Here is a 22182-nt window from a genome sequence, read left to right on the forward strand (position 1 = left end):
ATAATTTAAGGCTAACTTTGTCATCATATATTTGGCAAGTTGGTGTCAGACAAATACCATAATAACCTAGTCAGATTGGTCATTCAATCACTCATAAAGCATTTAGTGAGCTCCTGCTCTGTGTCAGACACTTCTCTCAGTGCTAGAAATACAAAGATGATAGTGGTGATGTCACCTTCCACTCCGAACAGTAAAAACAAAACTGATAATGTGATGTCATCTTCTACTTTGAGCAACCCAGTTTTCTTCCTAAAGACTCAAAACAGTGTGGTAAAAATGAAGACACCTGGGTCCCACTTATCAGCAAATCTAATTCAAAAGTTTATGATAAAAAAAAAAAAAGTTTATGATAGTCCCTCACCATGCTTTTGAGAAACAGAGGTGAGGGAGGAAGCTTATCAAAACCACTTATGACTTATAAATTACATGTCCCCATTTTCCTCGAGCCACTGTAATTAGTAGAAGGAGTATGTAATATGGCATAGGGTGTACTGGGCTGTGTGTGTGTGTGAAGACAGACAGTAAGATTGATAACCACTACAATAAAGAGTTCTTGGCGGGGGAGGGGGGGGGCGGGGCAGGATGGTTGTTAATTATAATTGCCGAGGAAGAAGTAAGAATTTCTACAAACCAGAGATTCTCAAAGTAACATGTACAGATCGCTGGGATCCCCAAGACCCTTTCAGAAGGTCCATCAGGTCAAAATCATTTTCAAAATACTAAAAACATTATTGGCTTCTTTCACTGTATTGGCACTCATTGCATTTTACTCATTAGCATTTATTGATGGCTCAAAAGTAACAGCAGGTAAAAATGCTGGTATCTTAGCAGTAGCAGCACACTGTACTAGTAGTCATTACATTCTTTGCCACTACACTCACCACACTCTATTTAAAAAAGAAAAAAAAACACCCAGTTTCATTCAAGAATGTCTTTGATGTAGCTGTAGCTATAAATTTAACACATTTATAAAATCTCAACCCTTGAGTACACACCTTTTAATATTCTGTGTGTTGAAATGGGAAGTATAATGGTTGTCTCAGGCACTTACACGACTGCATTGCAAGCTGAACTAGCCACTTTTCTATAGAACATCATTTTTCTTGAAAGAACGACTGATAGACAAATGACGGTTACTTAATCTTGGGTATTTAGCAAATATTTCCTTGAAAATCAACAGTGAGCCTAGGGACTTCCCTAGAGGTCCAGTGATAAAGAATCCGCCTTCCAATGCAGGGGATGCAGGTTCTATCCCTGGTCGGGAAACTAAGATCCCACATGCCACGGGGCAACTAAGCCTACGCACCACAACTACTGAGGCCACATGCCACAAAAACCACAAAGCCCAGGCACCCTGTAGTGCACACACCACAACTAGAGAAACCCATGTGCAGCAACAAAGAACCCGTGCAGCGCAACAAAAAGATCTCACGTGCCTCAACGAAGATCTTGTGTGCTGCAAGTAAGACCCGATGCAGCCAAGAAAATAAAGAAAATAAATATTTTTAAAAAAAGAAAATCAACTGTGAGCCTATAACATCAAGGAAAACAACTGTCAACATCTATTGCTAACTACAAAATTCAAGCTTTGAGAAAAATAGAATTTTGCAAACTCATTTCTACCAGTGCGGACTTAAAAGCTTCCTACATCAGAAAGACTTTTCTGATGAGAATGTGAAATTAACAAATGTGATTATTTGACAACGAATAATGAAATGTGTAAACATTCGGAAGATCTGCATAACCCAAGGAACAAATATTTTTCAGATGATCAATGCATGGGGTTAAGAAATCCTGCATGGATAAAAGACATATTCAAAGTGGAAGACAGACCAACTGATCTTAATGAAAACAGAGTATGAAAACTTCATTTCATTGCTATGATTTCAAATTCCACATTGCAATTAAATCTTTCCGAAACTGCCTTTAGGAGTACACCATCTTGATTTCATTGATAGCTTCACAGGTATATTAAAAATGTTTAACTTACTGTATGTCAACTATATGTCAGTAAAAGTTTAAAAAGTAAGAAACTACCACTTGAGTTTTCGTATGGCATCAAAGAAGAATATTCACAATTATCTGAAAGGTCTATTAAAATACTCTGCCCTTTTCTAATTACATATCCATATGAGACCAGAATTTCCTCATATGCTTCAAGTAAAATAACATATCACAAGACAGTGAATACAGCTACAGATATGAGAATTCAGCTGTTTTCTATTAAGCTAGACATTAAATATATTTGCAAAAATGTTAATAAATGCCAATCTCCTTACACCTGAAACTAGCATAATATTGTAAATCAACTATAATTCAATTTTTAAAAAAAAGCTGGACTTTCCTGGCGGTCCAGTGGTTAAGACTCCACGCTTCCATTGCAGGGGTCACGGGTTCGATCCCTGGTCAGGGAACTAGGATCCCACATGCTGCACAATGCAGCCTAAATAAATAAATAATTTTTGTAAAAGCGAATCTCTTATATATTCCCTGTTTTGGAAAATAAAGTTACTTTCATTAAAAATGCTACTGGGGGGGGAGGGATAAATTGGGAGATTGGGCTTGACATATACACACTACTATATATAAAATAGATAACTAATAAGGACCTACTGTATAGCACAGGGAACTCTTCTCAATACTCTATAATGACCTATCTGGGGAAAGAATCTAAAAAAAAGAGCTGATATATGTATATGTATAACTGATTCACTTTGCTGTACAGCAGAAGCTAACACAACACTGTAAATCAACTATACTCCAATAAAAACTTTTTTAAATGCTGCTTATGTTATTAATATGGAATGGGTTTATTACTGTTATTTTAAATGAATTAAAAGTAAATACTTCTAATGTTTCTCAGTATTAGTTTGTAATTTGATAGGTATTAATAGACATAATCCACATAAAAGTTCTTTGAGGTTATCAGTAATTTTGAAAAGTATAAAAGAATTCTGAGACTGAAAAATTTGAAAACAACTGCTGGAGATCTGATGATACTTTATTTAGCTATTCACCTCTGGATAACCTTACTGAATGCATCATAACTATCTTCCTTTGAAGAACCAGAATAAACACTGAGAAAAAAAGGAGGTATGATAGGTAGAATAATAACTCTCTGTTGTAATATGAAAAGATCTTCAATTGTTAAATTTGTTAAGTACAAAAAGGCAAAGGATAAGACAAAATATGAGATATTGGCATTTATTACACTTCAGCTTCCATTTGCTGAAAAGAGGGAGAAAATGATGACGTGTCCATACGTGCTTGTATATGCATAAAGAAACACCAGGCACTGAAGAAACCGGTAAAGGCAATACCTATAAGGGAAGGGGAATATGGAATACACAGAAGGGTACAGGAATGAGACTTCTCAATGAATATCTTTAATTTTTAAAACATACAAATATATTCAAAAATTTTTAATTTATAATTTAATTTAAACAACATAATCCTAAACCAATATTAAGCCATAATTCAAATGTATTTTCAATTTTTATGTTGCTCTGATCTCAGAAAAACAAAAAATTTTACTCTTTTTTTCAGCTCCGAGGCAAAACAGTATCACTAGCAACTAAATACTCATGCCAGAAGAATAAGTATCTCATTTCTAAAACACAAGAGGGAAATGTTTTTTTAAACCTATAAATAAATCCATCATGTGAAAAAAAATAGTAATGAATAAAGTAATTATAAAGAAAATATTAGCAGTTTCCTGGTGGTCTAGTGGTTAGGATTTAGCACTTTCACTGCCGTGGTCTGGTTTCAACCCCTGGTCGGGGAACTGAGATCCCGCAAGCCACACAATGCGGCAAAAAAAAAAAAAGAAAAGATTCAGGTAAAACTATGAAATCAGCAGTTATTTTAATTCTTTTATACTTAAAAGATGTCATTGACAGAATTAAAAGCAAAATTAGATACTGCACAAGAAAAAAATCAGTGAACCTGAATATAAAGCAAAAGAAATTATCCAAAAGGAAGCAGAGAGGAAAAAAAGGAAAAAAATAATTCTCAGTGAACTGTGGGACAATATTAAGATATCTAACATACTTTTTTTTATTTGGAGTCTAGAAAACAAAGGAAGTGAAAAAGAAAAATATCTGAGATGATAATGATGACTGCTTTTCCAAATTTGCTGCAAACTACAACCCACACATCTGAGAAACTTGACAAATTCCAAACAGGATTAAATTCAAAGAAAATTATTCAAAGGCACATGATAATAGACTAGCAGGAAAATGTTAATAATTTTTTAAAATCTTAAAGCAACTAGAGGAAAAAAGACACCCTATATTCAGAGGAACAAATATTTAAAAATCACATAATTCTCAGAATCTGTGCAAGCCAAAATACAACAGAACATTTATAAAATGCTAAAAGAAGTAATGTCAACATACCACTGAATTCAATACCTACCAAACTACCTTTCAAAAATGGAGTAAAAAAGTTACAGAAATCAAGAGTATGGTAGTGGGAATTCCCTGGCGGTCCAGTGGTTAGGAACCTGTGCTTTCAAAAGTAGGCAAAGGACCTGAAAACACACTTCTCCAAAGATGATATACAAATGGCCAATAAACACATGAAAAGGTGTTCAACATAATTAGTCATTAGAGAAATACAAATCAAAACCGTAACGATACAAATTCACACTCATTAGGATGATTATCCAAAAAAAGGAAAATAACAAGTGTTGTCAAGGCTGCAAAAAAAATGGAACCCCCAAGCATTGCTGGTAGGAATGTAAAATGGTGCAACTACTATGGCAATCAGTTTGGTGGTTTCTCAAAAAGTGAAACACAGAATTACTATATGACCCAGCAATTATACTCTTAGATAGATATCCAAAAGTATGGAAAGCAAGACTCAAGCGGATACTTGTACACCAACATTCATAGCACTATTATTCACAAAAGTCAAAAGGTAGTAACAACCCAAATGTCTATCAACAGATAAATGAATAAACAAACTATGGTATATCATACAATGGATATTATTCAGCTTTAAAAAGGAATTCTGATACATGCTACAACATAAATGAACTCTGAAAACATGCTAAGTGAAATAAGCCAGACATAAAAGGACAAATATTGTATGAATCCACCTAAATGGGGTACCTAAGATAGGTGAAATCATAGATAAAGAAAGGAGAAGAGTGGTTGCCAAAGCTGAAGGAAGGAGTCAGTAGGGAGTTAAGTGTTTAATGGGTACAAAGTTTCAGTTGGAACAGATGAAAACACTCTAGAGATGGATGCTGGAGACGGTTGTATTGGATTGGCCAAAAAGTTCATTCTGTAACATCTTACGGAAAAAACCCAAATGAAATTTTTGGCCACCCCAATAAATAATACAAATGTACTCATGCCAGAGAAGTGTACATTTAGAAATTGGTAAAACAGTAAATTTTGTTATATATATTCTACCACAATTTTTTTTAAGTGTCTTTGTATAGCTGGGGCCTTGCCAGATAGTTTATGCTACAATGTGATTTATGGTGAACTCCTCTTTTTGTTCTCCTGCTACCCTGGGCCACACTGTGACCTCTGCAGGAGAGAGGAGGGCTGGAGACTGAGTAGCTAAGGTCAGTCACAAGTTTGCTCCATGCCTACATGACCAGCTCCCAATAAAACCCTGGGTACCAAGGCCCAGCTGAGCTTCCCTGGTTGGCAATACTGCACACTTGTTGTCACGCGTCACTAAGAGAACAACTGGACTCTCACACTTGGTCTCTCCTGCACTCCACTGTACTGTATGCACCTTTTCCTCATTTTAACCTGTATTCTTTCTCTGTAATAAACCCTGTCTGTAAGTATAACAGCTCTGATCCTTCTAACAAATCATCAAACCTGAAGGTGGTCTTGGTGATGCTGACACATATGGAAAAGAATATACCATATAAATATTAACCATGAGAAAGTTGGATTGGCTTCATTAATACAAAACAAGGAACACTTCAGAGCAAAAAATATTACCAGATATAAAGAAGAACATACACTGTGATAGTCAATTCATCAACAAAATATAATCCCTAACAGGTATATCAAATAACAGAAATTCAAAAAACTTGAAACAACAAATCAACAAAACTAAAAGAAAAAACAGACAAATCCAGAATTACAGTTGGAAATTTCAAAACTGCTCTCAGGAACTGATAGGAAAAAAAGGAAAATCAATAGGAATGTAGAGATTTAAATAACCCAATTTAACCTAATTAACATTTAGAGAGCAATCTACCCCACAATGACAGAAAACATACATTATTTTCAAACAGACACAGAACACTCACCAAGACAGACCATGTAATAAGCCATAAAACAAGTCTCTTGTTAGTTGTCTGGGCCCAATGGAGAAAAACAGATGCAACATTTCCTAAACTTATTTGACCATAAACCCTTTCTACAAAGGCATCTCCAGGGACTGTTTCTCAGAACACTTTGGGAAAACCTATCCCATTCATTCTCAACATCTCTCCCTAATTGTCCTCCTGGTTGTGACTAAGGAAATAAGGGAGTCAATAAATATACCTTTTCCTTGACTACCAATCCAGGATTAATCAATGTTATGAAGTGCACACAGAAGTCCTAAGGCAGGAATAAGCTTGACATATTTGGGGAACAGCAAGGGGGCCAGAATGGCTGGAACAACATAAGGTAAAGGACAAGTGGTAGAAGATGAAATCAGAAAGTTAGGCAGAGGTCAAAGCATATAAAACCTTCTAAGCCTTGGCAAGGATTTTTAAGTGTGATTTTAAGTATGATAGGATTTTGAGAAAAGAATATTATCTTATTTACATTTTTAAAAGAGCTCTGAGGTTGCTGTGTAAAGAACAGAATGGAAACTAGGCAACCAGTTAGGAAGCTCTGGCAGCAGCATAAGAGATGGCTAAGACCAGAGTGGCTTAGACCAGATTAAATGTGTTTGTCAAAGAAAAAAAGGCCAGAAAAATCTACATAAATTGTGTTGAGATGCCTTAAAGCATTTTCCCTACTTGGCTCCCAGGACATCTCGTTCTCTTCCTCATGAGAAGCTTAATCTATCTTCCTTACATGATATCCCTCACCTCTTCAACCTCTTCAAGTTGGAAATGTTCCAAGGCTCACTCACAAGCCCCTTTTTTCTGGCTACTCTGATTCCTATGGTGATTTCATCCAGACACTTGGCTTTAAATGTTATCTACATAATGATAATTCCCAATTTTAAAGCTCCACCCTAGGCCTCTCCCCTAAACTCCAGACTCATGTATCCACTTAACTATATAGTAAACATCTCAAACTTAACAAACCAAAATTGAGCTCCTAACCTCCCCCTCCAAACCTGTCTCTCTTAAGTCTTCCCTTTCTCAGATAATAGCAACTCCATTATTGCAATCTCAGGGATAAAGCTTAAGAAATATCCATGACTCCTCTCTTTCTCTCACACTCCACTCCAAGTATATCAGCAAATCCTTTGGACTCTACCTTCAAAATATACCCAGTAATGAACCACTTCTTACCCACTTCCACAGCTATTACTCAATCCAAGCCATCATCTGTAACTTGGATTGCTACTTTCCTCTTAACTGTTGGTTCAGCCCTTGCCACTGCCTTCACCATTCCCCAACTGTAGTCTACTCTGAACATGGCAGTCAAGTGGTTCTAGTAAGTCTAAACTATAATAGATCATGTCACCAACTGCTCAAAACTTTCCAATGGCTATCTCACTCAAGTAAAGGTCCTTACAATGGTCTTCCAGACCTAATGTCATCTGACCACAACACCTTTGTGCCTCTGCTCCAGCTATTTATTTTCCTCTTAACCTCATGTCGAACTACTCTGCCCCATGTCACTTCATTCCAGTTGCAATAACCTTCTTGCATTCCTCAAATACTCCAGGCCTGCTCTAGCCACAGGACCTTTAAACTTGCTGTACCCTCGACCTAAAACTATCTAGCCCCTAACCCCTAAAATTACCTAGAATGCAAGGCTTGTTCTTTCACCTACTTCAAGTCTTCACTCAAATGTCAGTTCAGTGACATCAACCCTGTCCTTGCCATTTAAAATTTCTCCCATTCTTGGGGATTTCCCTGGTGGTCCAGTGGCTAAGACTCTGCGCTCCCAATGCAGGGGGCCCAGATTCGATCCCTGGTCAGGGAACTAGATCCCACATGCCGCAACTAAGAGTTCGCATGCTGCAAATGAAGATCCCGTATGCTGCAACTGAAGATCCTGCATGCTGCAATGCAGGTCCCACATGCCACAACTAAGACCCAGCGCAGCCAAATAAATAATTAAACAAATAAATATTTTTTAATAAAAATAAATACAATTTCTCCCATTCTTTAACATTCCTTATGCACCAGCTCCACTTTATTTGCTTTATAATTCTCCATAGCATTTTCCTCTATCTAACATACTATGTGTTCTACTTACTTACCGTATTTATAGTCTGTCTCCCCCAACTAGAATATAAACTCTAGAGATTTTTGTCTGTTTTCATCTCCTGCTATGCACCTAGTCCCTAGAGCAGTACCTTTCACACAGAACTGAGTTTGTCCAATACTGAATGATTGAAAGTTAAATAAAGCCTCTACAGAAGTGTCAAGTTTTGGTAGGCCCAATTCAAATCCTAGGACTAGAGTAATTAAAATATACCAATTCCTTTGTCTATTTATACCATAAGAATAATATTCAATATTCTTAAGTGTTTTTAGTTATGCTTTTATTATTTTATAATATATTTAACCTGACAGTTATAGAGGTGCTTACTGATTCCAAATAGTTCAACTTCTTACTTACTCTGGCATCACTATAAATAGAACACTAGGCTTCAGCTACAAGTCCTAGGTTCAAATTCTAGCTCTACCATTTACTAGTAGTATGACTCAGGCAATTTAGCCTCCTTCAGGTCTTAGTTTCTCATCAATAAAATAGAAAGGTGGGGATGGATTAAAGACCTGCCTGCCTTACCTATCCTGTACCTAATCATAAGATTATTGTGAAAGTCAAAAATGTATGAGAAAATGCTTTATAAACCATAAATGATACATAAGTGTCAGTTAAATGTCTATATTGTAGTTTGGGAAAAACCTGAATGGAACAGAAATGTTCAGTGTTTGGGGCAGCATATCTCATCATACCTCCTGCCCCTAACATTTAACTCTAGTTTTGGAGTCAGACTGGCTCTTCCACTTACTTACTATACCTTAAGCAAGTTACTCAACCTCTCTGAGTCATTGTTTCCACATCCATAAATGGAGAATATACCAACCTTGTAGCAGCCTTCTGAAAATTAGAGGGTATACAGACATAAATGTAATGTAACTACAGAATACACTTAACAAATGACATTTTTACTTGTTGTCTTGACCTTCTTTAAAATGGACAAAAACCCAAAAGTAGATAATATAAACTACACTATGGAGGTAGGCAAGATGATTTTTGACTTGGAAATTGCATGTGAAATGATAAGAAGGAAAGTGAGAAAGAGGTAATCAAGCAATAAACTCAACAGTTTACCTATTAAATTTGTTCTTTCCTTCTTGCCTTTCTCCAACGTTAAATAATAGGATGAGACGCAAACATCATCATACAGAAAACCATATTTAGTAACCTAAAAAGTTCATTTCAAAACTAAATATTATATAGTATTTTCTCTTCAAAGGAGAATATTTGTATCAGTTTTTTAATTTCTCACACACCAAGATATATTTTGACACTCTAGAACTCAAGGTACACGCCAAAAAAAAAAAAGTTGTGGTTTTCCAATTATAGAACCCTGATATAATTTTATTAAATATATTTAGAAATATGACAGAAAGAATTAAAACAACTTAAAAAATAAAACTGCTACTAAGATATATACCATACAAACAGTTCAAGAATGCTTTATGAAATCATTAGACTCTGATAATTTCCTCACTTCTATGACACTAGTAATTATAAGGTATAACAACCACTTTCCGGGGGGGTGGGAGTGGGGGGGGAACCTCTCACATTAAATACACACTTAAGATATAAAACATACCAATTTCAGAAAACATTAAAATGTGATATATCCCTCTGAGATGGTGAAAACGTTCTATTTCTTGAGCTAGGGGATAGTTACACAGAGTATATTTGTGGATATTCATCAAAGTGTACACCCATGTTGTACACCCATTTATACTTTTTCTATATGTACATTTATTTCAAAATAAATTTATGTAATGTACCACAACCATACAGATACAGCTATCAACCAGATGAATTATTGATCTTAATATGAAAGGTGAAAAAATAAAGCTTTTAAAAGAAAACATAGGAAAGTTAGCTTCATGACACTGAGGTAGGTAGAGATTTCATAAATGGAAACAGAAGAATACTAACCAGCTGATAAACTGGACTTCTTTAAAATTAAGAACCTTGACTCACCAAGATACCAAGATCCTGAAAAAGCTACAGAGTAGAAGATATATGCAATACATATACCTAAAAAGACTATATCCAGAATATATAAAGAACTACAAATCAATATGAAAAAAGTAAATACTCTAGTATAAAAAGGGCTAAAGACTTGACAGACACTTCACAAAAGCAGAAGTCCAAATGACTAATAAACATGGGGCCCCTAATATGAAAAGGTGCTCAACTTCATTAGTCATCAGAAAATAAAATCAAAACTACAATGCAATACCACTACACACCCTTCAAGAAAAACTAAAAATAAAAAGACTGACAATACCAAGTGGTGGCAAACATGTGGAACAACTGGAATTCTCTCATATACTTCTGGTGGGAGTATAAGTTTGTAAGACCACTTGGCAAAACTTCAGCAAAATCTACTAAAAATGAACATACCATAGCCATAACCATGACCTAATAATTCCACTTAAGGTACATACCCAACAAAAATGCATATATACATTCATCAGGAAAAAGAGTACAAAAATGTTCAAAGCAGCAAAACTGTAAATAACAAAAATGTCCATTAATAGTAGAATGGGAAAACTGTGGTTTATTCACAGAATAGAACACAACAAGAATAAACAAACCACAGTATAACATGGATTAATCTCATAAATGTAATGTTGAGCAAAAGAAGCTCAAACAAGTTATTCTATATGATTCCACTTATACAGAGTTCAAAAACAGACAAAACTTTTCTATGGTGTTAGAATACAAGGAATACAGTGTGAGTTGGGAATTCCACTACTGATGTTTATTGAGCTGGGTGCTAGTTACAATGACATGCCTATTTTGTGAAACTTCATCTAGCTGTACACTTTTCTATATGTATGTCGTACTTCTTTAAAAATCTTACATTAAATAAGGTCCCCAACTATTGAATCATGATTTCTAATCTTTTCCTACCACCAAGATTCTTCACCTATACTACGCTCAGAGACTTAACTAGCAATGGTCTTATATCACCCGCCATGTTCTTAGGGACTTAAATGTCAATATCTCTGTCCATATGTACTATATGCTAAGCCCTTTAATGTTCACTTGTTCAGATACTTATTAAATTTATGTACAAAACCTGTGCTTGCTGAGAACTTGGGGTACAAAAAAATTAGTAAGACATAGTTCCTGTCTTCTAGGAGTTCATAATCTTATAGAAGACCACATACACAGATAACAAGGTAAATATATAGAGATACACACAGGATATTATGGGAACACAAAGGAACAGCCAGGGGTAGGTAAGGCATCAGGGTAGGCTTCTAGGAGGTGTTAACACCTGAGTCCTTAAAAGATGAGAAGGAGTTATCCTGGCAAAGTGCATTCCAACACAGGAAACAGCTTGAATAAAAACAGTGATAAACAGCACAGTATATTTAAAGAAACAATGAACAGCTGCTAGACAGTTGCTGAAGCATAGTAAAAGGGAGAACTGGGATGGGGTTGGGGGAAGTGGCCAAAGAGGTAGGAAGATGCCAAGTCATGAAGAGACTTAGACCTTATCCAACAGGAAAGATGGGTCAGTGAGATTTATGCAAAGAAATTATGTGGTCAGATAGATTATTCAGGGAGCAATGCAGGGGATGGACTTAAAGGGAATAAAGTTGGCAGAAAGAAGGACAGTTAGGAAGCAGTTATAACTGTCCAGACAGAAGATCATAAGGGCTGAAATAATGAAATGAAAGATATAGCAAATCCGGAAAAAATACAGAGTACAGACACATTATGCCGCTGATCTAGAGACCACATTTTGAGAACCACAAATATATACTATGGGTTGACAATTTTTTTCTGTAAAGGCCCAAATAAATAGTAAATATTTTAGAGTTTACAGGCCACATACAGACTCTATTTCACTTCTTGGTTCTTGTTTGCTTTTTAAACCCTTCAACAATTAAAAACTGGGCTTCCCTGGTGGCGTGGTGGTTAAGAATCTGCCTGCCAATGCAGGGGACACGGGTTCGAGCCCTGGTCTGGGAAGATCTCACGTGCCATGGAGCAACTAAGTCCATATGCCACAACTACTGAAGCCTGCACGCCTGGAGCCTATGCTCCGCAACAAGAGAAGCCACTGCAATGAGAGGCCTGCTCGCCGCAACTAGGGAAAGCCCACTCGCAGCAGCGAAGACCCAAGGCAGCCAAAAATAAAATAAATTAAATAAATTTTTTAAAAAATTAAAAACCATTCTGTTAGTGGACTTTACCACAAAAAAAAAAAGGCCACAGGCTGGATTTGGACTGCAGACATAGTGAGTTTGCTGATCCCTGCTGTATACCCATAAAGAAGCAAGGATTAACCTTCCTATGAGATTAATTTTCCTAAAATGCTACTTGCACATCAGTCCCCTACTCAGAAACTTCTGCACTGGTCCTGATTACCTACTGCATAAGTTAAATCCCTATGATGCATAGCATTCACAGGCATCTACACTCTAGCTCCAACCAGGCTCGTGAACTACACCCCGTGAGAACCTTCCATTCTTATTAAATTGGCCTACTTACGCTTACCTGCCTCTGTATCTTTGTGGTGTTCCCCAATGTACTTTCTCCCTTTTCAAATCTACTCAAATACCCTTCCTTCAAAGCATAATTCAAATCCTTTGAAGTGATTCCACCCTCGTCCAAACTCCTAAAAGCACTGCCTCAATTTATCTGATATTTATTTTTTGTCTTGAGTTACTACACTTCAGAGAGAGACTTTTAAACTTGAGTAATAATTAGGGTGAATTTATCCTCCAATATCTTCTTGGAGGGCAGAGAATACTTGATACTTTTATCAATGGATCTAGCATATAACAAGGGGTAAATAAAAACGAAGGTGTGTATGTAGATATATAATACATGTATGTATACACTTTTTTTTCTGAACTAGCTATATAACTGAAGCAAATGTTATCTCACCATTTTATCAGTAATTGAGCACTTTAATTCTATGGACACAATCTGAATGCTGCAGAATTACAGAATGACAATCCAAAAGCACATCTGTCTCTCTCCTACTACATGTTTTTAGGCCTAGTTTAAGGGAACAATAATAATACAAGTAAAATTTTTCCAATGGTCAATGTTATCAATCTAGATACAATGGGGTCTAGAAGTCACTAGATCAAGTCAAAATTTACTTAGGTATATTTTTATTCATTTTTAAAATATGAAATCAGCTTTTAAAACTAAATTGCCTTTTTTTTCTTTTAAATTTGGCAGCGATGCATGGCTTGCGAGATCTCATTTCCCTGAGCAGGGATTTGAACCCACGCCCTCAGCAGTGAAAGCACAGAGTCCTAACCACTGGACCGCCAGAGAATTCCCCTAAATTGCTTTAAATTCACCCTAATTATTACTCAAGTTTAAAAGTCTCTCTCTCTCTCTCTCTCTCTCTCTCTCTCTCTCTCTCTCTCTCACACACACACACACACACACACCACATGGTCTGAATTTTTTTTTTTTAACAGTAAGGTTCTCCATGACAATTCACATTACCAAAATTGCATTACTGATTTCATTCAGAATTTAGGGAAATAAGAATATATTTTAAAATTTTAAGAAAGTTGTCCATTTTAGTTCACTACTGATAAATAGTTTTAATCACAGAATGTTTTCAGCTGGATTAAAGGACTCTTATATTTGAGATTACTGAAGAAGTCTTTTCAAGTCTGAAGTGTGAACTATGCCTAATTTTACTATGCAAAGAATGTTCAAGAATCTATAAAAATTCCTGCCACATTTTCAGTGCAAAAGTTTAAAACACTTTTGAAAGGTATAGAAAACAAAATAAATTAACCAAAAAGTGGCCATGAAAATGAAAACTGTGACTTTTTATCTCTTCAAGACACACTGAAGAAAAAGTTTAGTGACTCACAACCCTGAAAAGACTATTATTCATTGATAACTTTAATAGTAATAATGCATTGATTGGAAGACAAAACCAGGAGCCAGGGACTCCCATTCCTGTTTTGCCACTGGTTTGTACAGAATCTTGGGAATATCCCCATAAGCTGAACAAGAAAGGCTTAACTGACATGCTAAGGTTGTGAGAACTGATGAAATGTTTACGAAGCACTTTGGAACCATGAGGGAAGCCACTATAACCATTAAAAGTCATCTGCTTAATGCAAAACTATAGCTACCTGTTATGCTTGCAAATCCTTTATGTCTTCTTAACACAGCAAATCTTCAGTGAGTCAGTAAAGTGCATGTATTTAATGAGCGAGCTTAGCAACCTCAGAGAAATGAATTTTCTTTCAAATCTTTGTTTTCTCACAAACCATGTCTCTATCCAACCCAACTATTTGCAAAGGGAAACATGATCCGACCCACACTAAAGATTTGGGTCTAGGTATTGATAAGCCAATACCAAATGACTGAAAATTCAGGAATCACAGTGGAATTTTGTCAACTTATCAGAAATGTGACTCCTGAAAATAATCCCAGAAAACAGTCGTTCTAACAAGAGCTTTATTAAAGCCAAAGTCCCTACACTCTCTCACCTAAAGAGCTCTAAAGTATTTTTGGACAGTGTCGATAGAAGACTAAACTCGCTCAAAACCTGACCCAACGCGTTAAGTAGTTCCAGCACCTGCTTGGTGTTAAGCGACTGGAGACTGGGGAGGCTGCTCAGGAAAAAGTGCTGATGCCATCTCCAGCTGCCCCTTTCGTGAATGACAGTAACAATGAAAACACTGACAAAAGAGCTAGGAGGCCACCCCAAGCCTCTGCTTAGCAATACTTCTACCCTACCCCCAACAGACAGAGCAGCAAACCCCAGAAAGGGGCGTCCTCTCACAGACCTAACATGCCCAGACCCTGCCTCTGGTCTGGCAATGTCAAAAAGTACTACCCTTCACTCCTCTCAAGACGGCTGAGCACCTGAAAGGTGAGGGGGAAATGCGGCCTCTCGTTCTGAACTGCCAAGGGGAGCGGGAGAAGACTGCCTGGCAGGAGGCGGGCGAGCAGAGCCCGTGTGCACCCCGGGAGACTAAGAAGTCCTCGGGTCGCGGGCGCCGCTCGGAGCGTCGTGGGGAGGAGAGGCGAAGAGAGGAGATGGGAGGGGAAGGGACGGGAGGGGAGGGGAAAGGAGGAAGGCGCTTCCCTCCTGCGGCTGGAGGGCGGAGGGTCGCTCGGCTCCGTACGGAGGAAGCAGGGCTAGGGCGCAGGGCTAACCGTCCCCCCGGGGGGTGGCTGCGGCCGGCCGCCCGCTTCCCGGGAGCCGGAGGAGGCGACAAGTAGGCTTGGTCGGGGAGCACATTCTTTCCTCGAGCCCGGTCCTGAGGGAGGACGCAGGCTGCCGAAGCGGCAACTCTCCCTCTCGCCCAACTCCCGGCAGAGCGTGAGGAAGGCCGACGCCGGGCTGACCGGCGGGATGCCGCCCGGGTGGGAAGGCGGCGAGGCCAGCCTCCGGCCCGCTCCCTCCCCACGCGGTCCGCGGCCGGCGGCCGTCAGCGCCCTCGTCTCTCCCGCCGCCGCGCGGGGCCGGGCCGCCGACCTCGGCCGGCCGGGCGCGGGGCCAGGCAGCGGCGGCGGAAGGGCCGGCCGGCCTGGGGCCCTACCTGAGGCTGTGTACCAGCTCCCGGCATGACTGGCTTCCCGGCAGACCACTCGGTTGGACATCTTGGTGCCTGTGCCGCCTATGGTGCACGAGGATGAATGAGGAGGCGGCGGCGGCGGCGGCAGGAGCGGCTCCGCGAGGGGACGAGACACCGCGGGCCCAGCCCAGGAGGAGGCGGCAGCGGGGAGGGGATCAGCCCGGCCCAGGAGGAGGAGGAAGAGGAGGAGGCGGCGGCCCGGGAGGAGGAGGAGATGGCAGCCGGGGCGGTGGCGGCGGCGGCGGCGGCAACAATCACCTCAAACTCGGGCGGCCGCCGTAAGACGGGGCCCGCGGCGGCCTCACCGAAGCCCGGAAAGCCCTGGCCCCGGCCCCCAAAGTCGCCGCTGCTCCCCAGCCGGGGCTGGTTCCGCCGAGCCACCCCCACGGCCCCCTCCCCTACCGGTCGGCCTCCCGGAGCCACCGCCGGTGACCCCACCCCCGTGACTCCGCGCCCGCCCCCTCCCCCCACCCCCCGCGGGACTCCCCGCACCCACCCCCACCCCCGGCGGGGCCCTCCTGCCCGCCCGGCTGCCGGCCCGCCGGCCCCGCCCCGCCCCGCTCCTCCTCCGGCCGCGCGGCGAGGTTAACGGCGGACACCGGACAGGCCACACGGCATCTGGGGTCGGGCGGCCCCGCGGGGAGGCAGCGGCGGCTGCTGCTCCGCGCACACAAAAGCCCAGGGCCGGGGCCTGAACCGGGGAAGGCAGACCCGGAGAAGAGCCAACGCTTCCTTACTCGCCACTCTAACGGGTCCTGCCCACTGAGCATGCCCAGCAGCCTCTGCCAGGCCCGCCGAGGAATCTCGACGTGCGCGGTCCGCTCTCCGGGGTTTAGCGGCAGCAGAGGCTGGGAGGGGGAGGGGGAGGGCGCGGGGAGTAGGACGCAGCCGCAGGGCAAGCCCCCTCCCCCAACCAACTTCCTTAAACGCAGAGCACCCAGGGCAAGACGGTACGGCTTTCCACGTGGAAAGTCCCCTGTCTTCCCAGCCACACACAGGAATCCTTAGTGGATGCTCACCCCCAAGGTTTCACTACTAGGCACGCAAGTCTGTGGCCACGATGGGAAGTTCATTTGTAGAAGCAGGCATGTGGTAGTGTGCCTGTGGTCCTGCAAATGCTACTTTTTGCTTCACCGGGCCACTCTTACCGTCTAATCATGGCTCTTACACTGTAAACAGTTATCTTGTTTCAAGTTATATTTATGTAATTGCATGTCTTAACTCCGTAACTAGACTACAGTGTGATATAGCTAGCCTCACTTATTCTCATCTATAAAATGGGTATAACAATACTCAAGGTGTGTCCCTAGGATTATGAGTTAATAAATGTAAAGAGCCTGATAGAGTAGTCATACAACAAACATAATTTCCAACCCTCCATTATCTTTTAAATCCCACGTGTCAGGAACAAAGAATTACGTTAAAATTATACAAGAATCACAGCAAAGTAGAATATCTTGGACCTCCAAGGAAATGTCATGGAGTAGACCATTCCAAAACTGGGAAGAGAGTAAGAGAAAGTTGCATACCTTCAATGAAAGACTTGGAGTTAAAATCATAAAAATTGTTATATCTGAATTTCACACTAAACAGATCCCCGGTAGAGTCCAAAACAAACGACTGACTGCTTAATTTTCAAGTTTTCTTAGTGTCATATAATAGATTTTTTTTTCAGGTACTATATAGTTTCTATCCCTCCTCTCACCTTTTCAATTTTAAGGCTCAAGGATCTTGCATGAGATCCCAGTCGTGGTCAATTACTGGAACACTTCTGACTTTCACACCTTTTTATACACTGGTTTTAAGCTGGAAAAAGAAAAATCTCCACTCTGTATAGTTCTTTACTCAAATTTTAACCCTCTCACTTCACCACTAACCTGCCCAAATATTAAGCTATTACACAGGAAAAAAAAAAAAAGGACATGCCAAGTAGTCAATTTAGGGATAACAGAAAAAGGAGGGCTGGAGCTGATTCCCTGGTACTCTTCCTGAAGAAGCAAAACTCAGTGATACCTGATGAAATGGTAAACTTTTCATTGTAAATTTCAAGAAAAGGAAATAGTTGATATGGTTGATACGGTGTAAGAATGTTGATTGCTCTGTCACTCATCAGCTGTGTGATTATGGATACCTAGTAATTTAACTTTTTCAACGCTGTTTTCTCATCTGTCAAATGCAAACAGCAGTCATATGTAACTCACAGGCTTGCTGTGAGAATCATTAAGTGTCATGAAAACAATTCATAAGCTGTTCTTTATAAATGTTTTTATCATTATCCTCTGCTCCTAGCAACAATCCTAGGTCTCATTCCAAACTAGTAATGTAATCTAAAATTAAGCTTCCTCCCTATTAAAATGCTCAGTTGGAGGCTTCTTTCCCCAAAGGATTTTTCTTACTGATCAAACTCAGCAAAACCACAATGCCAAGCAAAGTGAAAGGTTAGAGGATCTTCTATTATTTCTAGAATGCTCTTAACATATCCCATCATTACTCCTCCTGTCCATTTTATTCTGGCTACCTTATTCAAGGATGTACTCTTGAAAGAAATGTTGAAACTACTCACCCACATCCCCTAAATTAAGGAAGATCCATATAATGCAAAATACTTCATATCCTAGAAGAAGCCTGTTTGGCAATACTGTACAATTCCCATGTTATTATTAACAATTTTCAGGGACTTCCCCAGTGGTCCGATGGTTAAGACTCCGTGCTTCCACTGAAGGGGGCGTGGGTTCAATCCCTAGTGAGGGAACTAAGATCCCACGTGCCGCGTGGTGCGGCCAAAAAAAAAAAAAAAAAAAATTTCCATTATATCCACCAGGGATTTGGGTTTGACGCTCCATAAACATCATCCAAGTTAAAGGCAAGGAGGAAATCTTCATTAACAGAGAGTCCTTATGAAGCACAGACTTCAACAAATAAGGCACCCAGAGCCCAACATTAATAACACATCTTCTGAAATAGCATGTTGGATAGTCACTGCATCAGTCTGTACTAGCAAACGACTAGAAACAACCACAGTGTCTGTCAATAAGACTTGTTAAATTAGGGTATACCCATACATATGCACCCATTAAAAAGAATAAGGTGGTGCTATATACTGTCATGGAAAGAGCTGCCCACCCCAAAAAAATGCAAAAGGCAAATTGCAGAACAATGTGTAAAGTACGCTACCATTTGTGTAAAAACAAGTACTTATATTCTCACACACTTGCATATACATGGCATACTTCTAGAAGGAAACAAACTGGTAACGGTCAATGTACATCTTTGTATATCTTTTGAATTTTGTGCCATATACATATACTACCTATACCCAACAATAATTATTTATTAGGCTTGATTTTGGGAGCCTATATGGCAATATTAAATTGCCCATTTTTAGATTTTACTTATCCACAACTGACACCTCGAGGAGCCCCCTAATTACTAAAAGCCCTTTGTCAGAAAAATATTCTAGAATGATACCACCGGGTTTTGAAAAAGTCAAGGTTGAGAGAAGGGAGTTTAGCATAAAGATGCTCTTTTAATTTCAATTAACACTGGTACTCTAACCTAGTATCAGTTGACTTTGCTCTTTTCTTCTTTAGAAACCAAACTTAATAAGTAACATTTATTAAACACTTACTATGCACCTGACACTAGGCTAAGTACTTTACATAGTTAATGATTCTTACAAGATGAAAACTTGTTCATTTCCAAATTTTTGGAGTAAATTTTGTACACAGAGCTTTTTCCAAATTTATTGTTAATATTATTCAGGATTCCCAGAAATTAAACAACTGAGTCAAAAGATTTGAAGTTTTTTTAAAGGCTGACAAGAGTTTTCTTAAAAAGAAAATTCTTATTCATTACCGATTGCCCCCTTTAGCTCTGGTGACCTATTTTCCACTATTATATTACTTTCCTTCTTTAAATCCAGAGATTTTAAACAAGTGGATTCTCAGTGATAGTCATTTACACCTTCCATCTTTTGTCCTTTGTTGCTACAGTTAGACAATATGTATCAGGCCTCCAATTTGTTACTGCCTTTCTGGAATCCAGTCCAGGAAAATACCTGGCTACAATATTTTATGCTGTCCCTACAGCCATCCTATCATGTTGCTAATGGGAAGTTATCAATCTTAAAATCTCCTATACCTTCTCCTAAACAAAGAGATTTAAACAAAGGTTCAATATTCTCCCCATAGGTTCATCAGAATTAGGTAAACAGTTTCCTTCTATCCAAACTATTTTTCTGTTCTTTCTTTTTCTTTCTTTTTTTTTTTTTTTGTGGTACGCGGGCATCTCACTGTTGTGGCCTCTCCCGTTGCGGAGCACAGGCTCCGGACACGCAGGCTCAGCGGCCATGGCTCACGGGCCCAGGCGCTCCGTGGCATGTGGGATCTTCCCGGACCGGGTCACGAACCCGCGCTCCCTGCATCGGCAGGCGAACTCTCAACCACTGTGCCACCAGGGAAGCCCTGTTCTTTCTTTTTCTTTCTTTTTTGGCCATGGCTTGTTGGATCTTAGTTCCCCGACCAGGGATTGAACCCGTGCCCTCGGCAGTGAAAGGATTAAGTCCTAACCACTGGACCTCCAGGGAATTCCCTATTTTTCTGTTTTTTCAATTCAAGGTCTCTATATCCTCTAGGAATCTATTCCTGATTTACTCTATTGGTCCTCCCACTTGTCCACATTTTTCAAGAATTCACTCTACAGGATACAGTACCTTTTACTCTATTACTGTATACGTTTATTAAACATTATCTTCCTGACTAAGCAGTCAAAGGGTAGGAATTGTTTCTATAGTATAATTGTCAGCTACACATGAAATACCTCATCAAAGTATAGTAGAAGCTTTGTTAACCGATTTCTATTTAAGCAACTTACTGGACTAAGTGATGCTGTCCATCCCCATAGTAAAATACACTGAACCATGCCCACCACAAGCTGAATTCTTGAAGATGGTAGACTACACTTTTTAGGAAACTCACACTGTTGCACTCTTCTCCCAGGTTTGTGTGCATAACTAACAAGGGTCAATCATGTTCTCCAACCTATTTATACGAGATGTACAAAGTACTGCCATTACATAATTTAATAAAATATTACATAAACCAATGAAACACAAACACATAATGCAAAAGGTGTTAGTACAAAAATTAGGTGAAATGCTTTGGACTCAATAAAAACAACTGTCAAATTAGAGGCAGATAAGATGGCTGGAGAAAAAAATCATGAAAAAGTGTATCATTATACACTTAATGCCTTAAGAATTAAGATCTTAAATGTCTAAGATCTTACGCTACTGTCAAAAAATCTGAAACTGAAATTTGTAAACCATACATTATAGGAGTGGTTTGTGGAAGGAAGATACAGAATTCCAATCAAAGAACCCATACTCAGAGCAAAGGCTGACATCAAAATATTACCAAGTTAATATAGATTAATATTTTCTAAGTTTTACAAAAAACTGTTCACAGTGTCATTTACGTTTCCTTACTATGACTCCTATTTTTCTATTTTTCATCTACCAGCTAGATAAGAGGGCTTCTATTGTATACACATAAGGGCAGACTGATTTTTCCCCCAAAGAAAAATTTTAAGGGCATCTGAGAGCATTAGAGCAGCATTCAGGGCAGGGAGGTAATATAGCATTAAACTGGGTATGAATCCCTGCCCCAAACTTACTTCCCCTGCAGCCTTAAGCAAGTTAACCAAATCTCACTTTCCTCCTCTAAAAGTGAGGTATTAAAATTAAACCTACCTCACAGGGTTTTGAGGTTAAATGACAATTCATGTAAAGTATTTAGCATGGTGCCTGGCATATGGTTAAGTGCTAAGTAGGATGTGCACTGCCAGCAAAACATGCCTATTCTCAGCCCTTACAGAAAAAAGTATCGATTTTACGATTAATTTAAGCCCTATCTTGAAGATAATTCATTAGAACACTGGAAGCCATGCAGCGTTAGGCAGAGTACTGAATTACTTCTAAGTGGTCATTAACCAAAGGTGGTATCAGAATGCCTTAGAGTTTTTGTCAAATTCAGAAGTCCAGGCTCTATCCCAGTTGAATCAGGCTCTCCAGGATCCAGGTACGCATCGATATATAGATGTATAAAAGAGATATATAACACAGAGAGATATAATTTATATATTTTTAATATATTTTTATATATATTTATATATGAAAAGTTCCACAA

At 39.5% G+C, this 22182-nt stretch overlaps 1 protein-coding gene across 3 annotated transcripts in view; it reads right to left on the reverse strand.

The window, feature by feature from the left end:
• Window positions 1-16447, reverse strand: part of MEMO1 (mediator of cell motility 1) — a 129812-nt gene extending 113365 nt beyond the window's left edge. Inside the window, exon 1 of one of the 3 annotated variants that reach the window (XR_004352757.1) lies at window positions 15962-16427. Coding sequence is in view for 2 of the 3 variants with exons in the window: in XM_032652603.1 (XP_032508494.1) it covers window positions 15962-16022 (61 nt within the window). In the remaining variant the exon portion in view is untranslated. Of the gene's footprint in view, window positions 1-15961 lie in introns of all 3 variants that reach the window. The other 2 variants (XM_032652603.1, XM_032652604.1) reach the window with 2 other exon arrangements.
• Between the last annotated feature and the right edge of the window lie 5735 nt (window positions 16448-22182).

Source organism: Phocoena sinus, chromosome 13 (assembly GCF_008692025.1).
Source record: "Phocoena sinus isolate mPhoSin1 chromosome 13, mPhoSin1.pri, whole genome shotgun sequence".
Classification (NCBI taxonomy): Eukaryota; Metazoa; Chordata; class Mammalia; order Artiodactyla; family Phocoenidae; genus Phocoena; species Phocoena sinus.